A 17444-nucleotide genomic window follows, 5' to 3' on the forward strand; every position below is an offset into this window, starting at 1 on the left:
CATGATTACTGTCTATGCCTGATGGCTTTAATATAACAGTCAGACTAGCAGGAGATAAACAATAAGATTGAGACTGCCTTGTTCACACAAAGTGGTTGTACTTTGTGAGGAGTTTTGGTGGCCTTGTAAGTTTGTAAGTTCTAAAGTGATGGAGCAGATTGGTGGTTTGAAGAAGTGCGAGTTGGGAGTCGAAGTTGATGGAGGTGGAAGATGGTTGAACATTCTGGGGAGGGAGTGAGTGCGCACATCACATTGGAATTATGCTGTAGAATGACTCTTTGGGCAGATCGGAAGGTTAGCCTGCTTTTAAAAGTTTTTCAGGTATCCATTATAAAACCCATTTCGTTTTGCGGGAATTTTCTGTGTAAACTACTAACCATGTGTCATTCCCCGTCCCCTGTGTGCTTAGTTTCTTAGTCCATGACGTGATATTTTCATCCTATCATAGAATGTCATGTCATGAAATTGTCTACACTACGAAATTGCAACAGCGTAGACATGGTCAAGTTGCATGATAAAAAGAGTGGTGCTATTTTGGCCCCCATTTTTGTTCTGATGCACCATGGAGACTCGCTATAAGTTTCACAAAATACACAGAGACTGGTAAATGAGAGTTATTTTGGCTAACTAATCAATGACCCCACTTTGACTTAATGCCGTATAATTTTTCTTTAGAAAGCTTGAGATTTTCTTAACTACCCTGACCAATCTAGAAGACTTACCAGGCTTGAGAATTTTCACTGCTCTCATTTGTCTTTAGAAAGCTCTCATTTTTCTTTAAAAAGTGAGTTTTTTCTTTTTTTTTGGGTTGTGAATTGTAGATTTAGAGTTTGACCGTACAAATCATTTATTTCTCTTGTTACTAATCATCTTGGGTTACTCACACTTGATGTGATGCAATTTTAATTTAATAAGTTAAAGTCTGTCACATTGGTGTGATGGGAGATGACAAGTATAAAGAACAATATTTTTTTTCCAACAATCATCCAATTATTATAAAACTTGAAAGAAAACAATAAATCAGAAAAAGAAGACACCTAAGATCCAGCACTATAATTGTATAAGCTCGTTAGTAATTTGTAGCATATGCTGTAACTTCTCTGCATAAACACAAATCTATCACTCAACTTTACGCACTTGTAGAAGATTTTGCTTCCTCTTCAAGATCTCATTTGATTATTGCCATCTTCGTCATCTTCATCCATCTTCTGTTCTTTCTTTTCTGCATGCTCATTCGTATAATATCGGAGTGGCGGGAGGAGGCCAAATTCAATTAACTCTATGTCCTCAACAAGATGTTTGAAGTGCAAGCTTATTTGACTAGGAGTTTTGGTAGGAATCAAGGAAGAAATTTTCTTCCCATAGTTCTTCTTTCCCAAGGTACTCCGAGTACATTGCAAGAGAGTTCTCGAAAACTTTATTCTTCTCCCAGGTCCATTCAGATGGTAATTCTGACATGTTTTTTCAGCCAAACTCAATTGGAGCCAAACAACCAACAGAGGATGCAGGTCAATTTGAGGTTGGAAGCGACGGCTGATTTGCATATACGAGTATTCACGTTGAGTTGGAATCCTCCCACCAACACAACAGGAAAATTCCTTGAGATCATTAATCATGGCCATGAAATTAGTGGGATATTAGAAAGTTTGGAGAATTAAGTTCAATTCACACAAGGCATGTCATGAGATCTAAAAGATTTCCAGAAATATTTGATACCCATTAAGAAACCTAATGACGCAAAAGGAAGTTGCAAAGTATTAATGTATATTCTAAATCAGAATTGAGTGAATAGTTTTAATGTGACCCCTCATCACCTTTATAATCTCCAAGGTATAAATCTCACAATAAAACAGTTGAAAAATGGAATAGTAGCTCACATCTTGACGTTTATTTCCACAAGAATATATAAAGAGCAACACACCAACAAAGCTTGAGATTTTACCAAACGTATAACCAGAAAAATTCCAGTCCTAAGTCAATTTGGCTCTGGTGATTAACATCCCCAGCTTGATGTAGAACATGTACAAAAATTGACCGAATTAATTTTAGTTCTTCACTTTATGCAACGATACAATTTACGCACTGTTAGTTAGCCTGATGAACTTACGCAATTGATGATGAAATGTAGAAAGAAAATGGAAGGGAAAGATGAGAGAAACTGAGGGAAAATCCTTATACTGATATGGATTATTCAAGGATCTAATAACTTCCAATTAGTCTTTACAATACAAGCCAATTCAATGAATGAGACTCCCCTATATATATATATATATCTGTTTTTTATTCAATCTTTTAACTAACTATACTTGCCAACACGTGCTTCTTCATATATTATTCCCGCTAGCATTGCAGCTTGCATGCCAAATAACTATGGCCGACTGAGAGACATGCACTTAACACTTAGCCTCACCTGTCAACAATTGACTCAGCTTCTTCCTTCTACATATATATGCACCAATAACAATTCCCCCTTTCATCAAAGGATCTTGTCCACAAGGTGTGGATAAAGCATTGCAACTTCCAGACATTCTCCCAAGTATTGTCATTAGGGGAGGCACCGACCCACTTCACTAGGTCTTCAATGGTAGCTCGATGGCCTTGCCGTTTCAGGCATCTTGCTACAATAGCTTCTTGATTGGAATGGATATGCTATCCAAGCTCCCTCTTTAAGCAGGATATATATACATGGAAGACAAAATGGATTTTGGAGTGAGGGGAGATTCATTGATAAGCTACAACTCTGAAATGCCCAAAATACCATGGAAATTAAAAGCTTCAAATAACGGTGCATGGCTATACATGTCTGTTTATATGATTGCAACTGCTAATAGACCCAGTGTCCAATGCCAAAATGCGTGGTAGCAAAATGTTTCATATGATGTGGTGCTTGTATGTTTTGCTTTACAAGGGCCTTGATTTATTCTCTAGTCCTTAAGCATTAATCAACACTCTCATTAGCATTACGGAAATATAAGACAAGCCCATGGGGATACCCATAAAGGGCTTCAAAAGGAGTCGTCTTGGTAGAAGAATGATAGGTTATATTATACCACCACTTAACCATAGGAAGCCACTGACTCCATTATGTACTTAGGATTAGCATCAGCATAGCAATGTAGATATCCCTCCAACCACTTGTAAACAATTTCTATTTGACCATCCAACATGGATTGTAAGTAGAGTTATAAGCAAGAGGAGTCCCTGCAGCTGGAACATGGCTTGCCAAAAAGAATTGAGGGGAGGATCTCAGTTTGAGACTATAGTTTGAGGCATACTCATAATTTAAAGGTCCCTAAGAAGAAAGATCGAGACCCCTCTTGAGTAGTATAAGGATGGGACACAGCAAGGAAATTAATTAACATATCGATCCACTAAAGCCATATACTAGAGGCACCCCCTCACTAAAATCAAGGGTAATATTACTCCAATAATAAGTGGGAATGTCTAGGGGCTGTAGTAACCTGGTTGGAGGCAAAGTTTTAGTCTAATTGGTTTAGCAAACATCACATTCACGAACCATTTTCTTAATGTCCTTCCTTATACCGCCCAAAAAAGTCACTTTTTGCCCATTGAACTGTCTTATGGGACCTAGAATGGCTAATATAATACAAAATCTACTTTGTAAAAGAAGAGGTAGGGACAGGGACAATTATGCCTTTATCAAGGACTAGCCTTTGCTACATAGGATGTCTCTAAGGAACATCTTTCCCCTCTCGCAACTTTTGAAGTAACTCCATCATCTTGTTAATTGAATCATATTGCTCAAATTGCTGAGAGGGAGCATTAGCTACCTTTTTTTTTTTTTTTTTTTGCCCCGTTTGTAATAAATAATAAAATCATACCCCAATAGCTTGGAATCCACCTTTTCAAGCCAAACTAAAAGACTTGCTAATCAGTTTTGATCTTGAAAGCCTAAACCAAGAGATAGGGTCACCACTTCTACAAAACAATTACCAAGTACTAACCCTTTTTCATATCTCGTAAGTAATGATGCCTCTTGAGAGCCTTACTCATGAATGCAATTGGCCGACCAGTTTGCAACAACACAGCTTCAATGCCCCTTCCTCTAGAATCACATTCAATAGTAAAAGGTTGGGAAAATTCTATTATCCTAAGTACTGGTGGATGAGTCACAACCTCTTTAAACTCATTAAAACCTTTTGTAGCTTCAAGAGTTCAATGGAAAGAGTCTTTCTTCAACAATTTTGTCAAAGAGGTAGTGATCAATGAATACCCTCTAATGAACTTTTGTAATACACCAAATCTACATTTGTAAATTTTTCAGGAGATCAACCTTGGGAGTGATTAATTCAATTAAATTGCTTCTTGATAAATTCAAAGCTACCAGCTCTGTTAGAGTAGTTATTCCTTATGAAACTTTTCTCTGTAATTCATTATTTGAAATATTGATCATTTTTATAAATCAATAAGAATTTTGGAACACGGACTCTTTAGAGACATTGCAGTCAAATTATTCTATCACACGTGGGTCAAATGAAGGCAACGTTGGATGGACTAATAATGGGCCGACGTAGTTATTAGATTCTACTGGGCTGGAATGAACCTTGTTAGACTTTAAGTCTTAAGGGCCTGTAGCCCAATTGCTTTATTTTGTGTTGTTTTGTTATTGTTAGTTATTTGATTCTAGTGGCCCATGTCAGGTTTTATGCTTTCCATTAAATTTTATTTTATTTTATTTTATTTATTTATTTATTTATTTTTTATTTTTTTCTGATTGGTTAGGACACAGGGAGAGCCCGTGTGTAGAAATCCTTGGTGGCTATTGCTATTAGCGGTCACCTGAAGCCACTGTCAAGCTTAAACAATCATTTTCCCAGAAATCCTATTATGATTATCCTTAGTGGAACTTATATTCAGTTGTTCGTCTTCTAAAACTTATTTACTAAAAAAATTAAAAGATAGCTTCTGAATATTGAATATAAAATAAAAACTAATGTCACCTCTCTCCTGTCTATATATGAAAGATAACCTTTATTTCTTCTGCATACAGTTTATTGATCCTTTCGTGATCTTCACGTCCATTATGTTCTTTGGGCCATTATTTCTTCTTCCACTAAGGACCGGAACAGAGTCGCAACGTAATGAGTATAGGACGACCCGGCCACAGTCAACTATTGAGCAAGAAAATTCCAAGGTGCATAATATATTCTAGATCATGATTGTATCACTGAAAGAAAAATCAGCTTCCACAGCATAAGTTCTACCGTATGAAATCGACTCATGACAAGGAAAGTAATTTATCTTTTGATGGTCTCAATGATGATGATCTTCACCGACTGCCAAAAGAATATAATTTAGATGCTAGTGGGGTTGGCCTTGAGAAATATGAGTCTACCATCCAATAAGATTTAAGATGTAGGGAGAAGTCCATGGAAAAAAGCTATCACATGATTAATTCTTGGAACTTAAATTGTTAATTTATATAAAGAGTCCACATGACATAACATCTACTTCATCTATATTGGGTTAGGTAATGGCCACTTCCAATAGTTTTGGCCAATTAGTTTTTTGTCCGGAGGCGTGTGAGGACCATTAATTGAAATAGACAAATCGAGTCTAGCAAGTAGGATTTGCTGTGAAAAAACAATGCAAGGAAAATAAGGCAAAATCAATCAATATAATCACACACTCACGGTTCAAAGATTTACATAGTTTGACAACGTGCATAAGTCTATAAAGTTGCAAAAGATTTTATTAGTCTTGAAGAATATCAAAATATGTTGTGGGTTGAAATACAATGCCTAGAATCGGTCATATTGTTCATAATAAACATATATAAGGGTTGTACGATAGAAACTCTAATTTCATAAATTATGGATTATTTGCTTGAGCGATATGTCGAGCTCGTCTCGAGCAAAAATCAGCCAAAAAATTCACCCGAGTGACTTATCAAGCAAGCCTCAAGTGAACGCTTTGCTGCTTGATTGTGTGGTCTCTAGATCTGGACAAATTAAGAAATTAGTTTTAACTTCAGTACTTAATGTCTATATCATAAATTCAATTTGTAAATCAAACATTTCTCATGATGCACTCATAAGTGTGCAAACTGCCAAAACCCTTTGATACTTTACGAGCATAAGAAATTGATCGTCAAGCCTGTATTTTCAATTTGATTCGCGGATTGATCAATTGCAAGAAGTTACAATGGGGCTTGTAAATTGTTAGCATTCCGATCCATCTATTTATAGTTAATTCTCTCCCAAAAAATCACCAAAGTCTAAGAACCCCACTTCAAGTTCCATGAAAAATTAGTTAAACTGTATGCCCAATTGCTTATTGCAATTTATGGTTAATTGGGAAATATAAAATAATAAATAAATATAAATAATTATTTTATGACTCGTACTCAGCTTTTTATAAAATATAATTATTTCTCAAATTCAAAATTTAATATAATTTATATAAATTTAAAAAATAATCTTATTTAAAAATTACATTAAAATTATAAAATAGTTATGTTTATATCAATCTTGTCAATCCAAATGACATTTGGATTCGGAGATAAGATGAGATTGTTTTAAATAAAAGTTGAATGTTGGATAAAATATTATTAAAATATTATTTTTTAATTTTATTATTGTTTTAAGATTTGAAAAAAGTTAAATTATTTATTATATTTTATATAGAAATTTATATAAAATGCAAGGAAACGTGTAGTAGGAATTGGAGTTTCCCTGGCTATCATTTATTCCAACTAATTGACCTTATATTACATGCAAATTGACTTGATCAATCCAACTAAATTTGAGTGAGCTTTGCGTGAAATTGGACTCAGATCGAAAATCAATGACGAGTACTCCTAAATAATTGTTTCATGATATTGCTGCATGTGAATGAGACTGCCATTTGATTAAAACAAACTGAAAACTAGTACTTCCTTCAATAATCTTTTGAAATTCATTCGATCTCTCTCATTTTGTAGTAACATGATCATCAACTATTATACCATATTTTCTTTAATAATATGGTGGAATTTGATTTGGGAAGTTGTCGATATCAGGAATTATCCTGTCAATACGGTCGTCACCTTCTCTATTAACTTTATTACATGCCTAATAATATGAAAAAATTTAATTATAAGTGATTTAGTGCACCAATACGTGCATCCATCTAATGTAATTGATCATAAAGTAGATTTTATTGAAAATAGTTTCAATTTAAATTTTGAATATGAAGCCATCAGTATTAATACGCAGATTGGTACGCAAGTTCGCTTATACATAGTAAAACTTATAATATTATAAGGAGTAACTATAGACTTACTACTCTCTTATTACTTATTTATTACTCTTAGTGTATTTGAAATTTGAAATTTGAAATTTTTTTAGCATTTTCTTATAAGTATTCTTTTTAACATCTTTAATTATTCAGAAAAAATTAAAAGAATTTACAATTTACTATAAGTACCCTTATTACAAAAAAAAAAAAAAAAAGGCAAAGAAAAAAAATAAATTATAATAAACAATTCAAAGTTTTCAAATCTATATATATTACATGTTTTTATAAATCATATATCTCATTTCATTTAATCATTACAATTTTTTCAAACTTTCAAATAAAATATAATAAAAAATTTAAAAATTCAAATCTCAAAATAAAAATAATATTAAAAAATAATATTCTAACAATATTTTATTCAACTTTTAATTTTTTACTTCCATCTTATTTCATTCCATCTCTGTAACCCTTAATTTCTCTAAATTTTTGAAAAACCAAAATGTATAATATTAGTTAAATCACTGATCATAGTGTGTAATCTCTCTATATTTTCTTGGTTTGCTCTTCAAGACTTTTATATTTTCAGTCCTTTGTATGATCATTTTTCTTAAGTTTATTTTAACGCTTTTTTTTTTTTTTTAAATGCATATACGTGGATCATATAATTTTTTGGTTGGTATAAATGATTTCTATATTCCTATAATCGACAGATATATGAATAAGTTTCTCTATTTTGGTCATTTTTATAATACCTATATTTTATATATAGAAAAATAAATTCATCATTATTTCTCATCTAAACATCCATTAAATAATTAACAAATAAGTAAAACATAATATATAAGTAAAAAAATATATACTCAAAATAAAATTATATCCGAAAACATAACGTGATCGTTAATCGGGAAATTCGAAATAATAAATACATAATTATTTTATGACTTTTACACAGCTTTTAATAAAATATTATTATTATTTGAATTAAAAATTAAACAAAATTTATATAAATTTAAAAAATAATATTCTTTAAAAATCAAGGCACACACAAAAACGTGTAGTAGTGTTTGGATAGAAAAGTTCTACCGTATGAAATTGACTGATCAGAACAAGGAAAAAAAAGAAAAAAAGAAAAAAAGGAAGAAATCTGTGTGTAAAAACAACAATTCCGTCATAATTCCTTTATTTTTGCTGAAATTTTCCAAATGGTTGGCCTTCTACGAGACGCTAATCTACTCAATTGGTCCAATTAACGTTCTTTTCTCCTTCTATATATTTTTTGACTATCATTTGAGAAAGTTTTTCACATAATTTCCTTCTAGGAAAGGTACTTGGCCTTATGTTAAACGCCAAATCGACTTGGTCAACCCAATTAAATTTGGGATCAACTTTGGATTAATAGCAAATTTAAAAGTCCTACCATTGCGATGACGGATGACATGGAAGGTATCTATTTTTTCAAATAAAAACAAAATTTTCAAATAGAATTAATTGCATTGGTTCTAGAATTAAAAAATCTCTATCGCTATCTTGCTAAATAGACTTAAAGCTAGTTTGTTTTCACAAATATCTATATCATTTAATTATTATAATTTTTCTAAACGTCTAGACAAAATGTAATAAACAATTCAAATTTCTCAAATCTTAAAACAAAAATAATATTCTAATAATATTTTTTTTTTAACTTTTAACTTTTAATTTTCATCTCGTATCATTCAATCTGTATAACTAAGCGTAGTCTTAATTTCTCTAATTTATCAGGCTAGTCAATTTTTACTACCTAGCTAAGGTTGGCATCTTTCAACAAGCCAGTAGTTCAAGAGTATTAATAAAGAGGAAATTAGAAGAAATAAAAAATGAAGACTATTGGTCTAATTAAAAGAAATTAGAACAAATAAAAAATAGATAGATCCCAAGAAGAGAAATCAGCAATAAGGTATTCTTATTTGAATTGAATTATGAATTAATTTTTGTCGCTCTTCATCTATAATATTTAAAGTAGAATAATTGACTCTAAAAACATTTTATCAATTGAAATAATTTTTCAACTGACCAAATTTGTCGGACACAGAAAATTTGGTTAAGATAAATGGATGATGTGATTGTGGAGCATGAAAACGTGTAGAAGGGTTTAGATAAAGATAGGTTTGAACTATTGTCTTCGCTACTTTTTTTTCCAAATAATTGACATTACGTTACATGCAAATTGAATTGACTCGGATCAATCTGGCCCCTTTTAGACGCTGTATTCTACCTTTTATTTTTTTATTTTTTTATTTTGTGTTTTGAAAGATGGTTACATGTTGGTGCATGTGAATTAATGAGATTAGCAATTCAAGAAAGTGTCCACATGCAATTATTTTCAAGTAATTAAATTAGGGAAGAAATATGAATACAAAAAATAGTTGGATGAAACATCAAGCACTTAATTGAGGGAAGAAAAATGACACATTAATTAATTCAGTATAATGGAATTTCTAGCTAATAATTATTATATGTAAATCATTTTATAGGGATTCTTAATTTAATATTTTCTGGATCATGAATAAAGAATCGGATTCTCAATTGCTTGTATTTACCCTTTTATTCACGGATCGATGCGAAATGATCAATTGGATCCGATTGAAGAAGTTTGATTCAAGAAAGTGTCCGACAATTATTTTCAAGTAATTATATTTTGTAAGTAGTTAATGCTCGAGGCTTGAATACCAGTGAAAAATACATCGAGCTGTGTATGAGTCGATCTAAAGAGCATCCCCACCACGATCGAGGGAGGGAAGAAAGAGACATTATATTTTAATAAAAAAATAAAATGAAATGAGATAAAAGTTGAGATGAGATCATTCAGGCGAAATTTGAGATGAGACGAAAGTTAAAAATTAAATAAAATTTTGTTAGAATATTATTTTTTTATATTATTTTTATTTTAGAATTTAGAAAAATTAAATTATTTATTTTATTATGTGTGTGAGTTTACAAAAAAATATAATGATTAAATAAAATAATATGAAATCAGTTAAGCGACATCTTGTATTCAAACAACCTAAATAGGGAATAGACTAAACATCAAACTCACTGGTGTCCAAAAATTCCAACAAAAAGAACTAAGATAATATCGAGAAAAGAACCTTAGATATTGTAAGTTTTAGATTTTTGTATTTTTTATTTATATGTACTTATATTTTCAATATTCTGGAATTAAAAAAAAAAATTATTTCTAAACCATTTTATAGGAATTTATTATTTAATATTTTTGGACAATACTAGGGGTGCCTATCAAATGTACTCAGTACCAAATGTGCATACCAGTACAAATGGGTTATTTTTTTTTCTTTTCTTTTTTTTAAGAATTTTTTAAATATCCTTAACTATTAAGAAGAAAATAAGAATTCACTAATAATCACTTTTTTAAACATTAAAAAAATAAAAATAATAATAAATAAATAAAAAAATATGAATGGGCATATTTAGATACTTAAGTATCTCAGAATTTTATGAAAAATAGGGAAATGATTTTAGTGAAAATGTTTTCTTAGATTTTAAAAAACGATAAAGAAAAAATTGAACGAAAATATTATAAAATTAAAAAACTGCTTGAATATAATTTTTCAATATAACTTATGTTTTGAAGTTTGTAAAAGTCGTATTGATTTTTCTATTTTATTTTTAAGTTTGTAAAAGTTGTATTGGTTTAGGTGTTTTGATAATGATTGATAATGATTAGATTAAAATGTTAAAATTTTGAAAGCGAAAAATGTTATCTTTAAGAGATATTTGAGAATGAAATTATAAAAAATTTTAAAAATTTATATATTGTCTCCAAACGTCCCTTTTAAGTAGTTATGAGACTGGAACTTATAGAGTCCATTCACCAATTTGGTTTTACTTGCCGATTTGGTTCCATGGCGATCCCTAAGGTTGATGGGAAATGATGCATCCGCCAAGGATAAGGATGCATCCCAATAAAAGCCACCGATTTCGTATTTTTATACTTAATTGGTAATGAAGTATTTTTAAATGAGTTTGCCCTAAGCTTTTAACGGACAATAGAGTTTTTCTACAAAAGTATTGGAAAGGGAAAATATATATGAAATAAAATGTCTAATTTTCTTAAAAGAAAAAGAATAAAATTAAAATAGAACACAGAAACTTAAAAAAATTAAAAGTAAAACCAATTTATGAATAACATAAATTGTTTAAGTAACTACATTAATTAAAATAAAAACTAAAATGCAGTTTTTTTTTTCTTTTTCTTTTTCTTTTGCCAAGAAATAAAGTGTTTGAACTTAAATGACCGAAATTTATGGTACTTAACGTCCTGACTCCAATCATGGCTGATAACTCGATGGGGGTACCACGTTGAATGGATAACGTTTGAAATAGATATTAAAGTTTGAAATAGACATGAATCTGAATGTGTCCCCTAATATTTATTTCGAGAAAATAATTGAGCTCATGAAATTGACTCGGTCAAACCGATTAAATTCGAGTGAATAATTAGGAGACCCATCTTTTCCATCCCTCAACGACTCTACACAATGTATACATATTGGTGCATGTGAATGCATGAGTGGGAATTTGGAACAAAAAAATAAATATATATTGGACTTAAAGAAGTTACATTCATTACCACAAATTTTGCATAACCATCATCGACTATTAAACCATATTTTCGGGAATTATCTCTTCACTTTATCTGTTATCTTAATTATTGATTTTGATATAAAAGTAATTTGCAGCTGATCATGACATCAATATGAATACCATTTATTTCAAATAATTGACCTTATGTTACACGCAATTTGACTTGATTTAGTACCCTTATTACTAAAAGAGGAAAGAAAGAAAATAAAAAAGAATAAAAAGAAAAGTTCAGCCATTTTTTATTTAGTGGTTTGTTAGCCATCATGTACTCATGTAGGTCCTAGCTAGGAATTCAAGATGGAAATTCTCAACTATTGGTCACACACGGTTTGTAGGCCCCATGCGGGTTTGAAAACAAATTTAGACGTTCATTATACGTAAAACTAGTATAAAAATAAATCGAGTAGTTCTCTTTGGGATATCAAAACCCATATAAGTTGCATTATTGATACAACATCTCTTATCATTGTTTCAAATAGAGAGTAAAACAATGAGAGGTTGTTATCTCCCATTTTTGCTTCTACTACTTGGACTCTTATCATGTAATGCAACAAAACTCGGATTTAGTTTCGATTTGCATACTGATTCCAAAGTCAGATGCATAGAAAAAGAACGACAAGCACTCCTCCAATTCAAACAACACCTTGTTGATCCTAACCATTGGCTGTCTTCTTGGGACAGTGGTGAAGATTGTTGCAAGTGGGAAGGAATTAATTGCAGCAACAAAACAGGTCATGTTGTTCAACTTGATCTCCGGTCAGATTGGTCGTATGCTGAACGTTCAACTAAATATTTAGAAGGTGAGATAAGCATTTCATTACTTGGATTGCAGTATTTGACTTACTTGGACTTAAGTTTCAATAACTTTTTCGGGAAACCGTTCCCCAACTTCATTGGTTCACTCACTAGATTACGATATCTCAATCTTTCATATACCAGTATAGCTGGAACCATTCCACAACAATTAGCAAACCTCTCGAGATTGACTTCTCTTGATCTCAAATGGAATGATGATCTGACAGAAGTATATAATCTTGATTGGTTAATTCATCTTTCATCCTTAAAATTCTTGGACATGCATGCAGTCAACCTCAGCCTGGTAGTCAATTGGCCTGACAAGGTTATGATGCTTCCTTCTTTGAAACACTTGAGTCTAAGTCGGTGCAGTCTCTCCACAACGACTCCTCAGTTGCTTTCCGTCACTGCTAATTCATCATCACAACTTTCACTTTTAGATCTCTCTGGCAATTATCTCAACTGCTCTATATTTCTTTGGTTGTTCAACTCCACTACAAGCCTTGTCGATCTGTACCTTGGAGATAACGAGTTACAATGCTCCATTCCAGATGCCTTTGGTAGTCTAAATTCTCTTAAAACACTATATCTCGGAGGAAATAAGCTTGTTGGCGGCATTCCAAAATCTTTTTGGAATTTATGCTCCTTAGGTTCATTGTATCTTTTGCATAACAATCTTGGTGGAAATCTTTCTGAATTTATGAGTAATGCGTCGGGTTGCTTAGTGGACTCCTTGCAAAATCTTCAAATAAGCAACAATAGATTCACAGGGCCATTGCCTGAGAGTATTGGAAGCCTATCCAATCTTCATATGTTGGATGTTTCTAAGAATTCCCTTGCTGGCCTAATCTCTGATGCCCATTTTTCAAATCTCAGCAAACTGAAAGAGTTATATTTAGGCTCAAATTCTTTGATTTTGAGCTTCAGCAACGATTGGGTTCCCCCATTCCAACTGGATGCTATTAATTTGAGCTCTTGCAGATTGGGATCAGCTTTTCCAAAGTGGCTTCAAACTCAAAAGAATTATTTTATGCTTGATATTTCTAATGCTGAAATTTCTGACATTATCCCTGCTTGGTTTTGGGACTTCTCTCCCAGGTTATCTTTTTTAAATATGAATAACAATGAGTTGCATGGGAACCTAGCAAACTTGTCATCATCTAGACTTCATGAGTTTGCTATTATAGATCTAAGCACCAATCGTCTTGACGGTTTAATACCACATTTTGAAGGTCTAGTGAATGTGTCATCACTAGACCTATCGAACAATAGGTTTTCTGGACCGGTTTCCTTCCTATGTGAACTCAATAGTTCAACATTATTGGAGTCTTTAAACCTCTCAAACAATACACTGTCTGGAGGGCTTCCAGATTGCTGGACGTATATTTCTGGTTTGGTTGTTCTTAATTTGGCCAACAACAATTTCTCTGGGAATATACCAGACTCAATGGGCTCCTTAGTCTCGATTCAACTTTTGCATTTAAGCAACAATGGATTTATTGGAAAGATTCCAACATCCCTTCAAAACTGTAGCCAGTTAATAATCATTGACTTGGGAGCAAATAACTTTTCTGGAATGGTACCTCCATGGATTGGTGATAGTTTACCGAATTTGGTTATTCTTGGCCTACGATCTAATCAGTTTGTTGGAAGTTTGCCTTTAAATCTATGTCATCTACAACATATTCAGATCTTGGACCTTTCTTTGAACAAGATCAGGGGAGCTATTCCAGAATGTATATACAATTTGACTGCAATGTCTACTACAATGGATACAATGTCTGGCGCCATGTTCAGGTATAATACAAGCATATCTTATATGGACTATGCATCCTTGGTATGGAAAGGAAGAGAGTTTATGTTCCAAAGTTCCTTGGGACTTCTGAAGATAATTGATCTTTCAAATAACAAATTACATGGAGTGATTCCAGAAGGAATTACTAATCTTACAGAACTAGTTGCCTTGAATTTATCCAGAAACAATTTATTTGGATTTATCACTCCGAAGATCGGTTTGTTGAGAAATTTGCAGTCTCTTGATTTATCTAGAAACCAACTTTACGGTGAAATCCCAATGAGCATTTCCATCTTAAGTTTTCTCAGCCAATTAGACTTGTCCGCCAACAACTTATCAGGCAAAATCCCAACAGGAACTCAAATACAAAGCTTTGATGCTTCTGCATTTTCAGAAAATCCTAAACTATGTGGCTCTCCACTTCCAAACAAGTGCATAGAAGATCCTTATCCAATTTACAATAACACTCGAGGCCATGAGAATCAGAATGATGGATTTATAACTAAAGGATTTTATATTGCTGCATCTCTCGGATTTATTGGAGGATTTTGGGGAGTGTGTATCACTTCATTGCTAAACATTCGGTATATAATGAAGCGTCTCACTTCTAAAGCTCGAATGATGTTACAGTACGTGGTAGAAGCTCTATGCATGCTCACTTCGTAAAGTTAAATTTTAAGGTAAAAGTCTTCTCTCTATATTTTATATACATATTCATAAATTAGTAAAATCCTTCGCCACATATAGTAGGAATATATTTATGTGTGTGTGTGTGTGTGTGTGTGAATATATTTTCTATGGCAGTATAGTATAGTATGAATATATAATTCTTAGCAAGTCTTTAAAAGTCTTCAACCTGTATCCCTTTAATTATCTGTTAAAAATCTCTGCAACATTAGATTATATAGAAAATATTAGTTTTTACATATTCTTATGTTGAATTTGACTTTAGTAAGTCGGTTCATGATCAGGTACATAATATATTTAAAGAATATGTTGAATTTGGCTTTAGTAAGTCGGTTCATGATCAGGTACATAATATATTTAATGGTTCATCTTTTATGCAAAATTATTTTAATCCCCTCTTTTTATTCGTCCCTTTTGTTCAAAATGAGTGAGTTTTCTAACAAGTTGTGTGGATGCTTATGAGTAACTAATTTTAATTTGTAGTTTAATTTTTTTAATATAATTTTGAATAATGTTGTTTAGTATTCAAAACTAATATTTGTTCCTTTTGCGGGGATCCAGCTAGCAGGAGACAGCCACATCATTTCAATAAGCTAGTCATGATACTATATAGAGTGGATCAGTTCTACTTCGTTTTGTTGAGTATATTGTATGTATCAAAAGACAATCATTGTATCTTAGACTAGTTATTTCTAAGTATTTTTCAATGGATGTAATTTTAAATTTAATCTGCAAACTAGCACTTTATATACATATATATATATATACTATAATATATTGATCAATCCTGCATGGTAGTTATGATTTGACACTTTGATTATAAAAAACTATGTGGATTTTGTCAACATTAAATATATATATATATAACTTAATAATATATATGAACTATATATATGACAAAATAAAATTGTTTATCAAGTATGCATCTCAAAATAAAGGAATATACGCATCCATTATAATAATATACATGAAGAAAATGACCTCAAGTATATATATATATATATATATATATATATTTTTTTTTTTAGTGAAACGTTGTTCATTCATTCATAAACAGACATTACAACTCTAACATGAGAAATACAAGCCAACTTCTAATTTTTCAAGCTCCCCAACACCCCAAGTATATTTGTTGAGCAAAAATATACTACATCAGTAATACTATAAAATACTTATTATGCGTCTATCATATAGATTATAATTCTCTTCATGTGATACATAAATCGATTCAGGGAAGAAAAATCAATCTCAAAGAGCAACCGACAAGAAAGTTCAACCAAAACTTTTAAATTCAATAAAAATTTATATACTTTAAATTAAAACAATCATCTTACGACAGAAGGGTCATTATGATCCAACAACACAGTACCCAGCATATGTGGTAGTTCCAAGTTTCAGTCCATCCACAAAATTTTCTGATGAAAGGCTGGTGATAGACCTACAGCCAAAGTACAAATCGGTAGTCAATTGCCAATGAATTCTTAACACAAATGACGCCTTCTCAAGTAAGAAAAAGGTGGAGGGGGAAATTACGGTTCAAGACCTAAGATTCTCAACAAGAAAGAAAACAAAAACAGCAGAAAGAAAAATATTTCATTCACTAAAACTTCACAATTGAACATTCTCTTGTTCATCTACCCAATATAAGGCCTAGGGTCGGGCAAAGAAGCTATGATAGGGAGTACGACTAAGTACTGATAGACTCCACCGATTCTTTAAAAGCTTTTTCCCTAAAAAGATGTCCAATTCAAGGAATTGATTGGTTTGGATAAGGCTATCAAGTGGAATGATTTTACTTACCAGATTGCCACCAAAAAATTCAGCTTATTGTTTTGATTTGAAATCAAGGTAACATCACTTCAATTTTCTTCATGTCACTTGAAGGTTATCACTTCAATGGCTAATGATATATCTTCTTCATGTCACTTGAAGATTATCACTTCAATGGCTAACCATAATGAATGCGCATATAAGATGCAAACAATGAAATGTTTTGATCCTTGCATTCTTTGACAGAGCAGATGGCATACCGGATGAGAATTACCTTTCATATATTTCTTCTTCACAAGAATTTGCAGATGAAAAAAGCCAATCCACATCAAGCAAATTTGAGCAGGTACATGCATCACCATGGTCATCATAACAAAGGTTACCACTTTCAGGACTTTGGTCCTCTAGCATAGCATATCTCTAAAGAGCTGCCTGCGAGACATTGAAGGAGTAAACCTACAAAAGACAATCAACATTTACTGGATGAGAAGCAGATGAAGGCCAAAGTCCCAAAATA

General features: G+C 31.9%; 1 protein-coding gene across 3 annotated transcripts; it reads left to right on the top strand.

Annotated features, from left to right (window-relative positions):
• Nucleotides 1-12303: 12303 nt before the first annotated feature.
• On the top strand, nt 12304-15942 carry LOC122311813 (receptor-like protein EIX1). 3 transcript variants are annotated; one of them, XR_006242871.1, is made up of 2 exons: nt 12304-15501; nt 15719-15942. XR_006242871.1 is itself a non-coding variant. In XM_043126502.1 (2 exons), exon 1 carries the CDS (start codon nt 12371-12373, stop codon nt 15134-15136), a length of 2766 nt encoding a protein of 921 aa, XP_042982436.1. In that variant the 5' UTR covers nt 12304-12370; the 3' UTR covers nt 15137-15150; nt 15719-15942. The 3 variants fall into 3 exon arrangements, 2 of the variants coding, with proteins under 2 accessions (XP_042982436.1, XP_042982437.1); XM_043126502.1 differs by having other exon boundaries at nt 12304-15150; XM_043126503.1 differs by having other exon boundaries at nt 12304-15141; nt 15717-15942.
• Nucleotides 15943-17444: the final 1502 nt, after the last annotated feature.

The sequence above is a fragment of the Carya illinoinensis genome, chromosome 5, assembly GCF_018687715.1.
Source record: "Carya illinoinensis cultivar Pawnee chromosome 5, C.illinoinensisPawnee_v1, whole genome shotgun sequence".
Taxonomy (NCBI): domain Eukaryota; kingdom Viridiplantae; phylum Streptophyta; class Magnoliopsida; order Fagales; family Juglandaceae; genus Carya; species Carya illinoinensis.